The sequence below is a fragment of the Pelodiscus sinensis genome, chromosome 1 (genome assembly GCF_052426305.1).
Source record: "Pelodiscus sinensis isolate ZL-2025 chromosome 1, ASM5242630v1, whole genome shotgun sequence".
Classification (NCBI taxonomy): Eukaryota; Metazoa; Chordata; order Testudines; family Trionychidae; genus Pelodiscus; species Pelodiscus sinensis.
The window spans coordinates 103,858,052-103,877,655 of NC_143052.1; the positions used below are offsets into that span (position 1 = coordinate 103,858,052).

General features: G+C 47.7%; 2 protein-coding genes across 4 annotated transcripts in view; one reads left to right on the top strand and one right to left on the bottom strand.

Moving 5' to 3' along the window:
• LOC149525614 (uncharacterized) lies at positions 1 to 9,341 on the top strand. The gene is made up of 3 exons (XM_089781997.1): positions 1 to 1,418; positions 5,839 to 5,965; positions 8,745 to 9,341. Exons 1-3 carry the CDS (start codon positions 1,038 to 1,040, stop codon positions 8,774 to 8,776), a joined length of 540 nt encoding a protein of 179 aa, XP_089638123.1. The 5' UTR covers positions 1 to 1,037; the 3' UTR covers positions 8,777 to 9,341.
• Positions 9,342 to 12,449: 3,108 nt separating this feature from the next.
• DENND2A (DENN domain containing 2A) overlaps positions 12,450 to 19,604 on the bottom strand; it is an 88,618-nt gene continuing 81,463 nt past the window's right edge. The window contains exons 17-20 of one of the 3 annotated variants that reach the window (XM_075939757.2): positions 18,344 to 18,461; positions 17,346 to 17,585; positions 16,353 to 16,439; positions 12,450 to 15,517 (exon numbers count right to left, since the gene is read on the bottom strand). In XM_075939757.2, the coding sequence (XP_075795872.2) occupies positions 15,486 to 15,517; positions 16,353 to 16,439; positions 17,346 to 17,585; positions 18,344 to 18,461 (477 nt within the window). In that variant the 3' untranslated portion in view covers positions 12,450 to 15,485. The remainder of the gene's footprint in view (positions 15,518 to 16,352; positions 16,440 to 17,345; positions 17,586 to 18,343; positions 18,462 to 19,604) is intronic. The other 2 variants (XM_075939756.2, XM_075939755.2) reach the window with 2 other exon arrangements.

Sequence of the window (19,604 nt, forward strand, 5' to 3'; positions counted from 1 at the left end):
ACACCAAGCAGGAATCTCCTCTGCCTGGTACACGGTCTCAGGGACATTCATTTTTCACTAAGGCAGTGCCTTCACTGCGAGCTGGGGGTGGGATTCCCTGTTTGCGTGCACATCCTCACACATCCTCACACCCGCTCCCATTGAGCCGACACCTTTTCCTCCACCTTTTTGTACTCAGGGGGCAAACTCAGCCTAACCAAAAAGTGGGTGGTGCAACCATCTTTGCAGTAGAAGTGGCAAAAGAAACAGACTCTGGGCCTGCCAACAGGGAAGGGCAAAGGGGCCAATTGCCTCAGGGCCCAACAACTGTGAAGGCCTGGGCCTCCCAGCCGCACCACCATTACTGTGGCAGCAGCCAGAGCCCGGGACACTTCACGTTGCCTCTGGAGCACCATGTGGGGCACTTGGAGTGGCTCTAAGGGTTGGGGGGATGGCTGCCTTTTGCCCCACCCCTTCTGCCTACAGCCGTGCCCCTTCCAGGCGTGTGGAGCCATCGCCCCCTTGCCTAGGGCCCCAGCCTGGCAGGTGGTTCCCCCAATAGATCCACAACACCCTCGTGGTGAAAGTGCACAGTCAGTCATTGAAGCTATTTAAAAATGCCTGGTTATAAAAGATGTCTTTGAGACCAAATAAACCCCGTCCTCACAGGCACCCACATGAACATTTTGCCAGCAGCTCCATTTACTAACAACAATCCTGTCTGCAGATAGATTAGCTACAATATTCCATGATCACAGCGGGGAAAGATTATCCTAAACACACACAGCTACCTTTGGAAAGAGAGGGGTGTTGCTAGTGGGGAGGGCTATAATAGAGTTTGGGGGAAGGGGCGGTTTCCCAGCAGTTTTCAGGTAGAAGACAAAAGGTAGCATTTCAGTGTGGCTGACACCCTGAAAGAGGGGTGGGGTGCAAATCTCTGCTTCATAAAAGGGTTTCAAGCCGCCCACACTGAGCAAGAGGCAGCTCTGATCATCCCTACAAGCACCGGGGCTGGGCACAGAAACACACAGTAGCTGGGAGGAAGCAAGAGCCCGAGGATGAGGATTTATACAGTGACCACCCTCACTATCCTCTCAGTGCAGCTCTCTTGGCTGGTGCAGGCTGGGGGCGGGAAAGGGTTGGTAGCTGCAGAGAAGCCGGCGGGGGCTGAGAAAGCGAGATCAGCACCTCAGCCATCAGAGGGAGGAGAGAAAGTGCCAGAAGGGAGCTCAGGGAGGCATCCACCTGCTGCCGGAGCACAAAAGGCAGAAGCTAGAGCCAGGTCCCACAGCAAGCCGCTGAGCAAGCCACAGCGAGAAGAACGCAGGAGACAGAAGGCCACTAGCAAGCAGCAGAACCCCCGGCTGCAGCCCCACAAACGCAAGAGCTCAGGATCCAACCACCACTTGGAAGGCCACGGGAAGTTCAATACTGACACAGTGAGTAGAACACAATGGCCCTCTGCTTGTGTCTTGCTTCCCCCTCAGACCTTGCCCCCACCTAACAGCTGCCTCTGGGGCAGTGGGAAGGCAGCCTGGTTCATCTCACTGGAGGGTAAAATGAAGAAAAGGCCAACAAACTAGGTCTGGGGAGACAGAGAATGTCCTTTCCCCCTCACCACCCCATCCTGAAGGGGTTGACATGCCAAGCGTTTGTATGGGAGTGTCAGAGCAAAAGATTTCTTTTGAGGCACCAGGCTGTCTGTGCCTGTTTAACCACCAACTAAAACAATGGACTGGTTTTGTCAGATACGTGCATGTATGCAGTTTTGTGACCCACTCTCACTAATCTGTCTGCTAGACTTAAAAGTGAAGATCTGGGTCTGCCATTCACTAGTGCCGTGGTATCCAACACAGCTTCTTCTCAATACTGGGGAGATGGGGAGAATTGTCCTTAGTACTAAACAGCAGCCATAGCTCAGATAGGAGCATGAAATAGCTTGTCTTTGCCAGTCAGGAACCTCGTGGTGTTAGCCAGGCATGGCTCCAAGCACTGATATAGCAGAGTCTGTCTCTCCTTCAGACAAGCCCAGTTCTAAGATGGACATGCCAGATGATATGTACAGAAATCTCATTCTCAGGTCCTCTGTTGCCAGCTAAACAAACCCGCTTTGATTAAACTAAGTGAATAATTGATTTTTTGATTTGGTGGCTAAACCAAAAAAAGCCCCCCAAAACATTCCATTTGTTTTAAACCAAAATGGGTGTTTATAGTGCTCCCTTGCCAAAATGACACAAAACAAAAATTTTGTTCAGGTAGAATGAAACATTTTGAACGTTGACTGAAAACATTTCCTAAATGACTTGTGACCATTTTGAAAAAAGGTGAAAAGGAAGTATTCTACATTTCTGATTTATTCCCAGCTGAAATGATTCACTGCCAGCCCCAAACTCATGAGTTTTTGGGCTCTGAATAATGTGGGTTTTGGGGTTTTTTTTGGCAACTTTACTATTGGTGGGGGGAAAAAACACCCTTGTCTTGCTATAATTATGTGACTGTTGCTGATACCATTCATCAACATATTTTCAAAACACAGGCACCTTGTGCTGAGCAACTAAACATCAACTTATCCAAGTTTGAAAATAGCATCTTTTGACAGAGCAGGCAAATTTGGAAAGTTATCCTTTGGGGGCTGAGCTCTACCTCCAGTCGGGGGTGCTTCTACAGATTCACTGACTATCTGACTCGCACCGCCTCTCACTTCAGTGGTCTCACATCTGCCTCTCAGTTTAACCTAGGCTTCTTTAAACTTTGGTATCTGTGGAATGTGGGTCATCAAACCTTGGTCAATCTACAGGTAAAAGGCTTGCTTTTTATCAACATGGACTTCCATCAGTAGCTCATCACAAGGCTGGGAGCACAGCCCCTCCTTAGCCCCTATGACAGTGGTGGGAAACCTTAGGCCTGGTGGCTGCATGCAGCCCCCAGCTTGCCTGGATCCAGCCCCCGAGGCTCAGGGATCACCCCACACACATTGGGGAGCCCATGCTGGTGCTCCAGCCCCCCTGCCACCCACCCACAGGGCTGGAGCACCCAAAATCTAGCAGCTTAGTCTCTGGTGTGTGAGAGAAATGTGGGAAGTGTCTTTTTCCTTCTCTCTTAGGAGCTTCTCACTTTGTTTCTCACTTATGTGCGGCCCCGAATGATTTTTCTGTGGGTCAGCGGTCCCCAACCCTAAAAAGATTCCCCACCCCTGTTCTATGACATAGTGTCATGGGGCCACTGCCCCACACTGGGCAGAGACTAGGTTAACAGAACCCTGGGGAAGCTGCATGAGGAGCAGCCAATAGGAGAGGAACTGCGAGAAACAGCCAGTCAGGACCCAGCAGGTCCACATAAAGGGAGCTGCAGGGCAGAGTGGTTCAGTTACTTCTGGGGAGCCTAGGGAGTAAGGGCTGTATCCTTGTGGGGCTGAGAGAACTGCTACCACCTTGGACAGAGCAGTGACTGGCTCCTGGGACTGAGCAGCTGAGACTGCAAGAAGGAGCTGGGACCCAAGGAAAGTGTTCCTGGGAAATAGAGCAGCATTGACCAAGGTTGCAGAGGAACAGGAGGAGGCTGCTATTTACATGGTCCCTGGGTTCAGGCCTGCCCCCCTCTACCGCCCCCCCCCCCCCCCCCCCACAAACCTACCAGTGGACAAGTGGCAGGACTGTTGGATAGGGATTTACCCCCAGAAGGGGGAAAAGCAAATGGTGACCTAGCCAGAGGGTCGAGAAGAGGATGCTGAGAGAAGAGCCACAGGCAGGAGCAGAGACCGAGCGCCAATGTTCAGACCATGGATGTGGGTGTTGGCCTTGAGGTAATCCCCAGCACAACTAGGAAGAGACACCAGTTACCGTGATGAGGCCTGCACCCTGTGACAGAACAGGCTCTGCTGTCTCTCAATAGATCAGACTCCGTCTACTCAGTATTTACAGTCACCATCAAATTAAAGTTTCATTAAACAAGGATACTGTTTAAGAAATAGATAAACAAAAAACATGGTGAGAAAAGCATCCATTTGAACCATGTCTAGATAGTGACTGCACACACCCGTCTTGCAAAAACTAAAGGTGAGGGAGGTAACTGTACAAACCAGGGGTATCCTGGCTGTCTGTGCCCTTTGCTTTACCCTTTCTGCCCTCCACAGTTCAATAGCAAGTGCCCAGGAGAGAGCTGATCAGTCACTTCAACAGCTATGTGTCACTTTTCGTGGAAGGGTCTGTATGGTATATAACAGCTGTGAGCAATAAAATGGCAGCCGTTCTCTCAGGTTAACCTCTGGTGGACAGCTGCTCCTATATTTACCTGCGCCTCCGCAGGTGCAAGCGATTACAGCTCCCATTGGTCAGGAACACAATCCACAGCCAATGGGCGCTGTGATCCCCCATACCTGCAGAAGCACAGATAAATAAAGCGGGGTGGGGACTCAAGTTGGGATCACGTACACCATTATCTAATGAGCCTGGAATCATCAGTTAACCTTCACAGATGCATGGAAAATCCCCCCTTCCCCCCCCCCCCGGACTGCTGCCTCTGTATCAGAGGCAGCAGCATGGGGAGGCAAACAGGAGCTACCACTTGCCCCCATCTTGATGCTGCCTCTGAGACAAGGCAGCAGTATGGGGAGGGACATATGTAAACAGAGGGGCCCCCTGAATTTTTAGAAGACAGACACAACTAGTAACTGCACGGTAATCATACAGCTTTAAACAGACACTCCCTTTAGAGGCTTTGAGGTTGATCCTTCAAAGGCACAAATAGCAGCTAGGTGCCGGTCTGCCCTTTAGTGCTGGTGAAAAATCTACTCTTTTGCCTCTGCCATGCAAATGTGCCAGGAAAGCAGTTAGCTTTAACAGCAGCTATTCCCATGTTGCAGCTGCAAGGGCAAGTAATTAAATGTGGGAGTAGCCAAGCTAGATAGGACTGTTTATAGAAGTTGCTATGTGGACATAAGGAAGGAGCTGATTTATAATGAAGTTGCTGTGGAGCTAGCCTTACTATTCCTGATTACTTATTTGAAGATACGATCAAGAAGGAGGACTTTATTTGGCTGGATTACTATTTGCATTGCTGTAGCTCCTTGAGGCACCATGCACACTTTCACAAATAGACAGCCACCGCCTAGATCAATCCAGCTCTTGAGGACTCTCAAATCCTTACCCTGAAACTTTAGAGAGTTTTAAGAAGAAAGCACCACCAAGGTGGAGGAGGGAGGAATCAGAGACTCAGTTCCTCCTCACAAGGTTTCATTATTAACCCGACATGCAGAGATGGACCTTAACTAAAGCTCCAGCTGTAAAAATCCCAAGCTTTGGAATTGGCCCCTAGATTCCAATGTCATGGCTGTTCCTCAGTGCTAGACCAAGCCAAATCAACCCCTCAGATCCAAATAGCAGGGTAGAAGGAAACGAAATCTGGATCCGGATCCAGACTTTCATGACTCAGCCTTATGCAAATGTTTATTATAGAATCTTGGAACTGGAAGGAACCTCAAGAGGTCACCAGTCCCCTACCCTAATGGTAGGGCCAAGCACCATCCAGATCATCCCTGATACATGTCAGTCTAACCTGCTCCAGTGATAGAGATTCCACAACCTCCCTAGGCAATTTATTCCAATGTTTAACCACCCTGACAGTCGGGAAGTTTTTCCTAATGTCCAACCTAAACCTCCCTTGCTGCAATTGAAGCCCACTATTTTTGTTTACTGATAGCCCTTCTCTTCTCTCAACTGGGGGGAATTCAGTGCACTTCGTAGTGTAACCGACAGAACCCTGAATTAAAATTAGTGATAGTTTGGGATCACTTGGGCTGGATGTTGGTTGCGGAAGCAATGTGTTGGTATCATGACAGCCTTACTCTCTTTCTCTTTTCAGTATTCTTGTGCTGGGATTCAGTCTAAGACCTGCCAAAAACCCTCAGACTGTGATGGCTGCCTTGGCCTGTACACCTGCAAACTGCCTAGGGGGCAGTGCGGCTTGAAAGCGGTTTCCAGGGAAACAGGTACTGCACAGCTCCCGTGTCAGCCAGCCCAACGCAGCCCTGAATGCATCAGGGGGTCAGACAGTATGGACTTAACACATGTCACTTAAACCCAATACCAGTGGTATCAATGCCACGCTGGCCTGTCTCTAAGCTCTCCTCATGCTTCAACTATCATTAAGCCCCTTGTGCATATACATGAAGGTACAACTTTTAACTAGGATCAACTACTAATTTTTTCCTAAGGCTGACCACCACCCTAGCTAACATGACTGTAAATGGGTTATACTGCATCTAGACTAGCTGCCAATTGGAGTTTCAAATGGGGTTAGCTTGAGGGAAGTAAAACAAAACCCCAAGCCAAAAAATTCCCAAACAAGGACCACCACTTTTTTTCCTGAGCCTCCTCTACATGCTAAAAAATTATATTAGGGCCTGATCTACAACTAAAATTAGGTCAACCCAGCTAGGTCACACAAGGCTGTGACAAATTCATATATACCCGCCCTGACGGATATAGTTAAACCAATCTGAGCCCTAGCATAGATTCTGCTAGGTTAACAAAAGAATTTTTTGTGTTAAATTAGTTGCCACCTCTGGAGGGCATGGATGAATTACAGTGACGGCAAAAGCCCTCTCCTTACTCTAGCAAGTACCTACACTATGGTGTTACAGAGGCACAGCTGTAAAACATCTGTAGTGCAGACAAGCCATGAGTGAGTTTAAACAGATTTAATTAAACCAGTACAAAACCCTGTGTGGACAAAGTCCAGACTACCAGAAAAGACAATCCCAGTGCAAGTGTTCTTTGTGATGTCATAGGAGTATCTGAAGATCTTCAACAACATATCTATCTACTGTCATTAATTTGGATATTCTAAAACTTTTCTGTGTAGGAACAATTTTTCTGTGTAATCTAAGGTGTGAATTTAAACCATGATAGTTATGTGGGCATAACACCTCTCTACACCACACGGACAGTCTTATTCTACATAAGAGTGCCTTTTTCAGTCTTTGACTTTGTCTACACTAACAGGTGCCATCAATCTACTTCAGCTGTTATCCTGTAATTTCCTTGGATCCTGTAATTTCCACTCCAGGTCATCTGAAGAAGTGGGTCTTACCTGCAAACGTTCATGACCTAATAAATTTGTTAGGCTATGTCTAGACTGCAGAGTTTTTCTGGGATACCAGAGGTATCCCAGAAAAACTCTGCCGCATCCAGGAAACGCATCTGCTTTTTCAGAATAGTTTCCGAAAAAGCAGGCGCATTCTTTCGGCATCCCTGTATTCCTCATTTTATGAGGAATAAGGGATGTTCCGAAAGAGGAGGTTTTTCTGACATTTGGCCCCATGTAGATGCAGGGCTGTCCCACATTTTGGCACCTGAGGCAGGGAGCTCAAATGACGCCCCCATATGCACAGATGAACCAGCAGCAGACACAATTTTCTATACTCTGGGTCCTAGTGGCACCCCCCACAGTCTGGCACCTGAGGTGGCCTCCTCAGTTCGCCTTTGGCTTATGGTAAGGCCAGCCCTGTGTGGCCGGGCCAAATGTCAGAAAAGCCTCTTCTGAAAAAACAAGTGGAAAAAGGTATGCAAATTGCAGTTGGCAATTTGCGTATCTTTTTCAAAAAAAAAAAAAAAACCCACCACAGCATAGACATAGCCTTAGTCTCTACGGTGCCATAGGATTACTCATTGTTTTTAAAGTTACAGACTAACATGGCTCCCCCTCTGAGACTTTCAAAACAGAGTTAAGCTGTGCCTGCCTACGGGGAGTGTGAACAGTATTGTGGCATGCTTTAATGAAAAACAGAAAAGTAAATGTAGAACAGTGTCCTTTCCCTTTGAGGGCCAAACACTAAAACACCAGGGTTTTCCACATGTAAACAGATGGTGTAAGGCTTGCTTGCAACCAACTCCAAAGACAAATGTAAAATGTAGCTCTGCTCAGTCGAGTTCCAGAGAGGATGAAGACACAAGATCTGATCTAATCCCTCAGCCTCTCTAAACCACCAGGCTCTCACTGGCAAACTCGGTGCTCAATTTTCCATAGCATATCCTTATTGAAAAATACAGAAAGAATTAATTAATTTCCCAGAGCTGGCTCAACCCCGGTCCTCTTGCAAGTGTCTGCACTCAGAGCACCACAACTCTAATCTAGTTTTTTAACACAAAAGGATTAACCCTCTTCCTTGTCAAACTCAAGTCTGTATAGCCTGTCACCTGTGAAGCACATATACATTCCGTAAGCACTCCAGCCTTTCGTAGTGCCATATAAATCAACTCTGACTACCTGCCCCATCACAAAATACTAACCACCTCAGTGAAAGCAAGATGAGGAGGAAAGACGATCTCAATCTTTAGATACTGGAGTAGCATTTCTACACAGGTGTCTTGTGTGAACTTGAGAAACCTCTCTGTGCGTCACTTTCCTCATTTGTGTAATAACTATAAAACCAGCCTTGCTGCATGGTAGGAATCTTAATTAATTACTGATTGTAAAGCAAATTGAGTTTAGGAGATTATAGGTATGCTGCATGTTATGAATACACAAGCAATCAAACGTATATGTGAATTTGCTATGGGTGTTTAATTAAGGGTTAGTGTTAGTAGAGCACAGTTTTTAAATATTAACTTATTTACACATTGACTGCTCCTGTTTCTTGACTGGCAGTTCCCTTAGCTCTAAGCAAAATCAATTAAACCCCATGTCTGCAGCAGCAATACAACTGAGAATTCAGCTAATCAATTGCTCATCAAGTTTATGTCTCTCTGTGTGTTTTTAATCTGTAGGTGGATTCTACCAAAGTGTACAAAGCACCTGAGGCATTTGATCCTGTTAAACTTGGAATGACAAAGCAGCTCAATATCAAGCTGGAAAGGTTGTACTGTTGCCTAGAGCCTAAAACTTTCTATATTTCTTCACACTTTTCATTTTAAAGATTGAACTAAAAACTTCAAAAATGTAAGAATTCTAGCCAAAATTCTTTTCGCAGACTTGTGTTATTCACTTCAACATTTCATAAGCTACATACATTTGAATCACTCTTTCTGTAAGGCTGCCTATGACACTACTTCCGCACTGGGGCGCACTGGCTTACTTTCACCTTAGCATGAGCCCCTATAACCTGCATTGAGAAACCTAGATTTGTTCACCAATGCCATAGCATGGTCATCAACCTCTGTATGGGGCCTAGACTCCACGGGAACGTCTAGACTACATCCCTCTTTCGACAGCAGGATGTAAATTAGACACTTTGAAATTGAAAATGAAGCTGGGATTTGAATTTCCCACACTTCATTTGCATATTCACATCATGGCGCTCTTTCGAAAAAGCGTTATTTCACAGTAGGTTTACAGGATCTTTTGGAAAAGGCAACTATTTTCAAAAGAACCGTGTCTAGACTGCGAAATAGCGCTTTTCCAAAAGAGCACCATGATGCACATATGCAAATGAAGCACAGGAAATTCAAATCCCAGCTTCATTTGAAATTTCATAGTCTAATTTACATCCCTCTGTCGAAAGAGGGATGTAGTCTAGACACACCCCACTAGAGGGAAGCAGAACACTTCAGTGTGTTACAGTTGCAGTAAAGCACATTCTTAAGTGTTTGGCTGACCTGGGACTTGAAACACTTAATTTCTCCCTATTTATCTTCCATTCTAGTTCTCTTAAAAAAAAAAAACAGTGTTAGGTTAGCGAGGATAAACTTTTCACTGAAAATCTCCATAGCTGGAGTCCTTCAAGATTGTTGGTAGCTGCAAAGTTCCTTTGCTTACTTCAGAAATTACTCTCTTTACAACTGACTGAATTACAGAGTTGTTAGGGCTGAGCCCCAATCTCAATGAAGTAAAGTGGAGTCTTCCAGCTGATTTCAGCGGTCACTGGATTGGACTCCCAGTGCCTCATCCCCACGTTGTATGGTCACACATCACTAATATCTGTCAGTTGTTGAAATAGCCACACACTTAGACTACAGCTATGGATGCTGACTTGCCCTCCCCTCAGTCCATACATATGAAGTTTCAGAAAGTTCAAATTAAATAAATGAGCTCAGTGTCAGAGGTAGTGGGGGGTGGGAGTGGGGGTGGAGTGGGGCGGGGAAAAGCAGGAGCCAATGAGTAGGGGGCACTGGCTGAAAAGCCAGCTCCCGCCATCCCCCGTGCGTAAACGTAGAACCGCTGCAATTTTCAGTGGTTACACGTTTACCACAAACAAACGTATTTTAACATCCCTAATTGTAAACAGTCCCCAGAATGCTTCATTTATAATTAACAGGGGATACTCTTCAAACCTTTGCAATTGATGTTACAGCCAACAGTTGTGTCTAACTTCTTTTCTGATTGTTTTGTTGCATTATTGTGCACAGTTTGATCAATAAAGAAAAAAAACTCAATTACTTACAGTGTACGTCTAGACTGTGAGGATCTATGGGAAAAAGATATATGCAAAATGTGGAGCACATTTTGCATATCTTTTTCTGATACTTTTGTCGGAAGAGGCCCATCTAGACTGGGCCAAATTTCAGAAAAACCCTTTCTTCGAAAGCCCCCTTCTTCCTTGTGAGAAATACAGGGGGGTTCCGAAAGAGCATGTCTGCTCTTCCACACACACAAAAAAAGTGGAAGAGAAAATGTGTTGCCTGGACGCGGTGGAGTTTTTTCAGGATTACTCCAGTATCCCGAACTTCCCCCCTCCCCCCGTAGTCTAGCCAAACCCTCTGTGAGCAGTTCATTCATCCCACTAGAAGTGGTTGCTTGCAAATGTCACTGATTTTCAAGTGGCAGGTGAAAGATATGTAGCTTATCTGTCCTATAAAGAGTGACTATAAGTGACAGTACTTGGAAGTGGCATATGACATGAAGACCAGGGGCATAGATTGGATTTGTGATTGATGGGAAAGCTTCCAAACAAAGCAAAATAGTAAATGCTGCTTTCTGTGCTTATTTTAAACTAAATGAATTTAATGCTCGTGAAAGATACAATGCTGACAGCTCTAGAAATAGAAATTAACCACAAATCAGACAGCCACCATTTTTATTGATTCGACTCTGTCCTGGAGGAACAGCACCTAGCAGAGAAAGGAGAGTTCAATTCTCCATTTTCATTTGGCCCCCATCAGCTTCTCTATTGGGGCTATTGTCCAGGCAACCAAACAAACCACAACTGAGTGGTGGTAATAGTGGTGTTGGCTCTTGGCTGCTTGAAACTGGGCAGTAATTAGCCCAGAAGAGGGAGCTTCTTAAAGGTCCAGCTGAGAATCAACTGGCTTTATCTTGTTTTAGGGCTGCCCTAAATCTTCCTGACATCCAGGGTTCCACTTTGCTGCTCTTAGGAGTTGAATGAAGTTTGTCAATGTACCAATGCCACATAAGAAACATACTTGTATATTATGATTTCACATTTATACTGGGTATTGCCTACAGGCCAACCAGGCAGGAAGCCCAGTTATGCTACATGCTGGACAAACATAGTGGATCAATAAATTGCTAAGCACCAGACAGAGGTTAACTAATGCTCACCAATCTCTCTGAAAGTCACTCATCCACCCTGCCCACCGCTCACACATTCGCTCTTGGCACCTGCTGCAGTTGTGTCTAAAAGAGGCGCCACCACTTTAAGAAGTTTTGCAGGCACAACACAAGGATCAAAGGCCATCAGTACCCAGGTGCTGAGAGGGGCTTTGTCATGCATGAGGCTGGTGAAATGGAGGCTGCTCTTTAGCTAAACATATTAGTATCAAGGCTCTTCCATAGTCTGAGGGGGCAGGGACAGATGAATATCCAGGAATGGGGACATCCGGAGAGAGAGAGAGAAAAACATCCACCTTCCCCAAACACCCTCGCACCCCTGCAAAGCTCCCCTTACCTACTTGCATCCTCAGGAGGCAACTCCATCCAAACCACTTTCTCACAGTCGGTAGATGTGGAACTGCTCCCCTCTTTCCATGGACGAAGTCTTGGGGCACTGCCCCAGTTTGGCCTCCCTCCAGGGAACAGATCAGTTTCAGGACTTACCCATCCCTCCTCATCTGGGTGTTCTCATGAGCAGGGGGTTGAAATGCAATGAAAAGAGCTCTCACCAGCCAGGGAACAACAGCCCACTTCCCTCAACCCATCTGCTTTGCTATCTAAGCCCTCTGTTCTCCTATGGTGCCTTCCCATACAAGCTTGGTGGGAGGGGATAGGCCAGAGCCTGGCTCACTGCAGCCGATAATGAAGAGGGGAACAGCTGCTGCCTGGGGTCAGCAGAGCAGGAGAGGAGAGGGAAGCAGTAATCAGCCTCTGGCCATCACAGCTCCTCCTCATGGTGATGAGGCCAAACTTTTTCTCCCCTTTTAACTGCTAGGCTGCTCCTTGGGACCAGGTTCATAATCCCAGATGAAACAAGGCACCTGAGCTAAGTGCAAACTCTTCCACTCTGTCCTGCCACAGAGCTCCTTGCAAGCGGAGTTAATGATTTCATTTTTTTCTCCCTTGATGTGTCCCTAGTTGTAGCTTGTAAGTTTTCAAACATTGTGTTGGTGACCAAAGGGAACAAATCAGACCCCAAATGGAGGGTTTTTTTTAACTGATCTTTTAAAGACAAAACAATAGAAACATTCGCATCAAGACAAACATATCTATTAAAACAATTTGTAAAATCACTATTCCCCCCCAACAGTGTTTGCAGTCCTGATGTTGCAGCATTGGACTACTGCATAAAAAATCTAAAAGGGAAATTAATTGGATACCCACCATAAAAAAAAAGGGAAACTGACTTGCCTATTTTCATTGTCCAAACTGAGTGCAATGTAGAAAATAAACACCAGAGTGAAAGTAAATTGGATTACAAAATACCTCCTGCTTCAATCATTTGCTTTCATTTCTAGCCATTTTTTAAAAAAATACAGTTTTAAATCTGACCGTGTCCCTGATGTTTGATATGACCATGTTAGAGGATTGGGCTTGATTCAGTCCTGGGATTACACTCATGCTTCCTTGGCTAGCAGAAGGTAAGAGAAACTCTATGATTAACACCCACAGAAAACATGTTTCACACTGAGCCATCCAGGATCTTGTGCAAGTTCTGGAGGGAGCCCTACTTGAGCCTGTTTTATGCAGGATCCATATAGGTGGAGGGTGTGAAGTACAAAGTGCAGTGAGGCAATCCCCAGGGTTCAAACAGGGAAGTGGAGGACCTGTAATAGACCCCTCCCCCCACCTCCAGCCCCATGAGTCATCAGGAGGGTGACTAGAAGCCCATTTTTAAAGGGACAGTCCCGTATTTAAGCCCTCCTGCAGGTGTCGTGACTTTTGCTTAAAAACAGGCAAATTGTCTCATATTTTCTGTCTCCCCTGTTAGTATTCGTGGGTCCTGCTGCTGGCCCGATACGTGATCACTATCTGCCCAGCCACCAGTGGTCAGTGTGCTGGGGGGGGGAGGTGTCTAGTGGCTGACAATGACAGTGGGTGAGTAAGGCTGGTGGCAGGACGAAGTTGCAGCATATGGGACTGGCCACTCCTCCTGATCTGGGTAGCTTCCACTGTGAGCCAGCTCTTAGCCAGAAGGACCCTGACCCTTATCCCCATTTCTGGCTGGCACTGGCAGCACACAGCAAGCTGTGGCGATGACTCAGTGCGGGCAGGTGCCAGGCGGTAGCTGGTTTCGTCACTTCTGCTGCCCGTCCATCAGCCTTTTACGTGTTCCCCTTCTGCTAACCTCTCCCTGTGTTTCCTCTCACAGCCCCACTGCTCTTTTATTCCCCCATCCCCTCGGCAGGGATCTCTCAGTGTTGTGCAAAGAACTAGTGCCTCATCAGAGCACAGAGCTCACCAACAGCATGGCTGGCAATTTCCTTCCTGCCCCCACCAACTCTGGCTTGACCAGAGTCCTGGGAAAGCTCAAGACCCTCTGGGTCTGGTCACTACCAGGAGGAGCTGAGTCCAGCGTGAACCAAAGCCCTGTGCAGCGCTACCACAGGGAAGCTCAGCAGAGTTTGTGCAAAAATTTTTCAGTGTTGCAGCACAGATCTATACCACGTCTTCAAAAGGTGTCACCTCGTTAGCTGGGAGCCATAGGAAGCTGCTATACTCTATTGGACCAGGAACGAACGAGGTCATGAAAGAGGGTTTGACAGTGACCCACCTAAAGAAACACAAATTTTAACATCAGAATAGACCACCTTCCAAAGCTGAGTCCTAACACTCTCCATTTGCCTTGGACACAGTTGGCTGTTCCCTCCAGGTGCACCATCAGCCTCAACCCACCATGCTACCACTGCCAATCAAGCTCTGTGGAGCACTTCATAATTAATCACCTAAATTAAAGATGGTAACTTTTCATCGAACATGAAGTCAGATCCCATGTAAAATGCAAGAACCATTCAGGAATTCATCAGCATCCCAAGCTAACTACAGCAGATAATGTATGTCTTGTCAATGCAGAAGGGTTTTAGCATGGGCTGAGCCCTATTTTGCGCCTGAGCTGATCCCTGGTCAAAGTTGGGGTCTGGAAAAGGGTAACTCACTTGAACTTCTGGAAGCCTGTTTCCAGGGGATCGTATGTTGGGCTGAGTTCATGCTCAAAAGCTCTTGGTGGGCATTATATGAATGTGAGAGACATAAGAGCATTGTAACAGAAAGACTGAGCATCAGTGTGTGGGTAGAGGGAGAGTGGATGGATGGATAAACAACCATTGTATTTGACCACTAGATGGCTCTGCTGGACCAAATACAAAATGAGGCAAAAGGTTAAAAGCAAATCTATACAGCAAGTTAAAAAAAAAATCAATATTTCTCATCGAAAATCCCCAACACATTTTCTTTTTACGCCACTCGCTTTTAATTATATGGTGTAAGGTTCTCAACTTAGACAATACAAGGAAAGGCCTCTCCATGAGGCCAGTGACACAGCCTCCTTGCAGAGCAAACTGGTCAGTTCGTTGGCTGGCATATCAAGTTCTCAGTAGGTTTAGTGGTTCCCCTTCCACCTCCTTTCCTCATTTGTAAGTACACCCTGCCCGTGTCCTTTGGCATCCCTGCAGTCCTCTGCATCCTTGTGTGTGTCAAGACCTATTTTCATGTCTCCTCTATTTCCCCCCTACTTCTGTCCTTCGTTCTCAGTCCAGGGAAATACAACCTTTTCCCCAGTCCTCATTAGCACATCCAAGAGTGCCACTCAGAATGGAGGCAGGGCATGTGTCAATGGTTAATATGCTTCCTAACCCCAATATAAATAGAAATAAAAAGTTTTAAAACTACAAAATCAAATCCGTGTGAAGGTCTGTAAAATGCTAATGCAGAGTTCAGAGTGCTTGGTCCAGTGCATGTTACTGTAGGAGTCCACAGATCTCCCCAGGCTGCTCTACCGCCATCACTTCAGGTCATTGGGCTGCTTTCACACACGAGCAAACCCAGGCCTGTCTGCCTCCAGCAGCCAGGGCTATCCCCCCGTGGGAGTTGGCTAAGTGGGAATGGTGGGTAACAGTTCATCTTGTTTCTGCGGAATGGTAAACGCCTTCTATTCCATGGAACAACAGTGCTTGTGGCTTTTATTTCTTGTGGAGGAATTTCATTTTGCTCCCTGATGGAGATTAAGAAAGGAAAAGAGCCGTTATATAGTAAAATATAGTATGGAGAAAGTGTAAGCTCATCTTCAGGGCTAACTGGAGCTGGTTCCTCAGAATCACTCCCTCCTCCACCCTGCAATGCTGGGTCTTGTACAAGAGCAAGTTCCCCTGACTCCCCGAAGGAAGGAATTGGCTCCCTGTGGAGGTAGGTACAATAGCACTAGCTGAATATTTCAGCCAGACAGTGGCAATTTGAAAGGGACACAAGCTACAGCCTTCTCTCTCCTTCCACCTGAGGCAGGAGTTAAATGTTCTGCTTTCAAAGGGCTTCTGTTCCAGCCCTCTTTCTCTCTGTCCCCACAGGTACTGCTATGGCTAGTGCTATTGCAATAGCGGAGCACCCTACAAGGGTTTATCTTCACAACACCGCTGGAAGGTAATTGCCTCATCCTCACCACAGCAAAGAGGGGCTGGAGCACTGGGAGAGAAACTGACTTGTCCATGTGAAGATCCAGTCCAGAACTCCCAGGTCCACCCCTGTGCCTTCGCCCATAAGACCAGTCTTCCTCCTTTGCAAGTCAGGCAACGAACTCAGGGCTCAAGCTTTGCTCCGCCCAAGCTCCCAGCACCACTGGCACTCATGTGCATTAATCCCTGGCCCAGCACTGACCACTGAGGGAAGGCCCCTGATCAGGTCACAGTAACACAGGGGGGGAAATTCCAGAGTCAACTCTTTGGAGCGCGTCGCCTCCTCAAATAGCATCTTTGTTCTCCAATCACTGAGCCAGTAACCAAGGGAGCATGCAACACAACCACTGTGAAAGGACAATGGTTACTCTGGCATCTTACCGAGTCCTTTCAGGAATTTATTGACTCCACTCTGCTCCCCACTGGGGAGTGTTTCCAGGTACTCCTGGGCACGTACCTCAAACAGACCTGCCAGAAAAAAAAATCCACAATCCTTTGGGTTCCAAATACACTGTAATAATGCCTAACTCGTCAGCAGTCGAGCGAAAAGCACTTTACTAAGGAGATCTGTACCATGAGCCCCATTCTAAGAGGAGGACACTGCAGCTCACAAAGCAGACATTGACTTGCCTCAGGTTACCCAGCAGGCCAGTGGCAGAGTTGGTCTCCAGAGCCACAGTCCAGGGCTTTATCCACTAGGCCTCACTGCTTCCTTGTGTGGGAATGACTAGCCCGACTGGTCAGCATTGCTTCGTGGAGGGAATGAAGGAATCTTTTCAAGGGAATTCTCTTGAGCTCTTCGACAGGGAGCAAGCAGAGACTAGAATGTGGGGCCACTGGAGGAATTAACATTTGCTGGCCATAGTCTCACTATCTATGAAAAGCTCTGTGGTCCCTCTGCCCTTTCCAGTGTCCACTGGTCATTAGGTCAAGGAGCTTGCATCATTAGCACTGACTAGCAGTTTGCTCACTACCTGAGAGAATCCAGGGAAAACACCCCAAACTGCCACTACTTCCCTACATTCATCATTAATGCTCATCGCTTCAAAACACTTTGCAAACATTATCTAAGCTTCACAACTGTGCAGTGAGGTAAGTAATTCTCTCCCCCCTCCCGCTTTACAGACAGGGAAACTGAGGCACCAAGCATTTACGTGACATTCAAGACCTGAGAGAGGAAGGGCTAGGAATGGAACACAGGAGTTATTGGGGCTGGGGTCTGTATTCAGGGCACATCTCTCCCAAAAGGGGATGGGGCCGCTGCAACTCTAGAACTATGACCACTGCTGCTAAGGGAGACAGTACTGGCCGCTCACCGCTCCCAGGGGACCGACAGCAAAGGCCTAGATGGAAAAAGAAAGCAGAGTCCCTAACCTTTGACGCCCTGTTTCCGCAGCTCCCGTTCCTGAATGAAGCCCCCAAACATCTGGGTTTCCATGAAGACCTCCAGGAAGCGTCGAAGGCTTTTGGAGGAGACGGACTTGCGGAAGGCCTCCCGCTGCAGGGTTCGCTCCTCTCGCTCAGTGGGGATCAGGAAAAGGGAGTAGTGGCCCATGATCTCCACAAAGAAACGAACGAAGGCTTCCGACACCACTTCGTTCAAGGGGCTGGACTCTAAGGAAGAAGCAGTGGGGGGGAGAGGGGGTTGTGGAGAAACAGAGAAAGCCGTGAGGTGCTGGTGGTGGAATTGTGAGGCTGCGCTGGGCGGGAAAGGCCCCACTGGTTCGCCTGGAAGTTGTATTCCTGGCTGTGGTTCCACAGCGTACCAGCCCTGCATCTGAGTCCTGCTGGCCCCCTTAGGGACGGGGACTTGCACTGGCCTAAGAATGAGAAGCAGCTGTGGAGAGAGAGCACTCAACAGTCTGTTCCATTAAAAGGCTGGGAGTGGGCTGCCAATGCTCCCAAGAGCACTACGTAGGCTGCAGGGCCCTGGCTGGTGCAGAATCTCAGAGTGCGCCCCCATCGGCCCCCACTCCAGCAGTAAGTGGGAGACCTTTTCTCACTTTGCCGATTCAGGCTGGGAGGGCTGCAGAGCCTGCAGGTTCAGCTCGGCTGGAAGGGCAGGATTCACTCCCAGGACTGACACCAAAGCAACCTCTTCAACTAGCAGGAGTAGGGTTGCTACGTTGTGGATAAGGCAGGTGAGTGCAGGGAGGATGTATGGGGCAGAGGGTGAAAGGGGACAAGGGGAGCTAGTCACATAGTTAGCACAGGCCACCAGTGTGATGGACAGTATAGCAAAGCCTCAGCTAGTTCTAGCCACTGAACTGCATCTTCCATTCCAGCTTGGGTTAGACATCCCTTCTGGGGACGTAAATGAAGGGCTGTGGGGCCCATCCCATAAGAACGAGCAGACAGGCTGCAGGCTGTACCGTGTTTGCCATTCAGAGGAACCTCCTCCTTGTCACTAGCCAACTCGTTCCTCTGCTCCAGGATGTGCTCTAGCGCCGCCTGCAGCTTCCGAGGCAGGATGGAGTCCTCGTCCTCCATCTAGAAAACACATGCACACGCTCAGGGACCTTGTGCTGGCTCGGAGAACCTGCATTTCTCCTCAGCTAATTCACATGGAGTCGGGGAGAGACAGGGCAAGGGCACGCTGACAGTTTTCTGTTATGCGCCCAGGAGAGCAATGAGAACAAGACTCAGTGCGTGCCTAGCGCCTTCCACTCGAGTCGTCCGTCCCTTCCACAAGCACTGAAGGCACGTGTCTCACCCTCTGCTGCGCACCTTGCATTGGTTAGATTTGTAACCCTTCCTTTCAGCTGCCCGTCTCCTGGCCCTGACTAGAGGGAAGGTGCCACTCTGACAACAACAGGAGCAGGAGTCATCCGAACAATGCCAGCAAGCAGCTAGGTAGGCATGGCAACGAGGCCAAGACCCGCATGTGGTAAAGGGATTTAGCCCACCCCTCCCTTCCCATCCCCATACAATGTCATGCAGGGGTATCTGGAGAGGCACAGAGACACCACAGCTGTACTGGGCAGAAACAGAGTTGGCAGTAAGAAGGAAGGGGGTTGCCACACTCTAGTTACTGGGGGTGGGAAGCCCTACTTAAACCACTGAGAGAAGGCTGTATGGCTAGAGCCACTGACAAATGAAAATTGTATTGAAAGATAAGAACCAGCCGTAGTCCCCACATCACCCCCATGAGGGAAGGCAGTTCTTTTATCCCCACTTTAGAGATGGGGAACTGTGGCCCTCTAGGGATTAAGCAACTTGCCCAAGGTCTCATGAGAAATCTGACACAGAGACAGGAGTTGACCCCAGCATCTTAATCAAAAGCCTGATTTCCTGCCCTAGCCTGAATTCTTTGGGTTGTGGCTGTGATTCAGAGGAGCTGGATTCGGTTTAGAAAATAAGCAAAACCACTTGATAATCAACCTCTGGGTTCCAGGTTTAGGAATATGTTCCAGGACCTCCCAAATTCTTGCTCTTCTGCTCCTGGTCAAAGGGAGTCAGAATCCAGAGGCATATTTGTCTGCCAACTGATGGCCAGATTACTATTCATTGTCTTTTCACTATGGTCTGGTAATGTCAGGACTAGACAGGAAGGAACATGAGAGGGACCACGTAAGACAGAAACTGAAAGATCTACTGAGAACCAGTCCTCATTGGCGCAGATATTACCCAGAA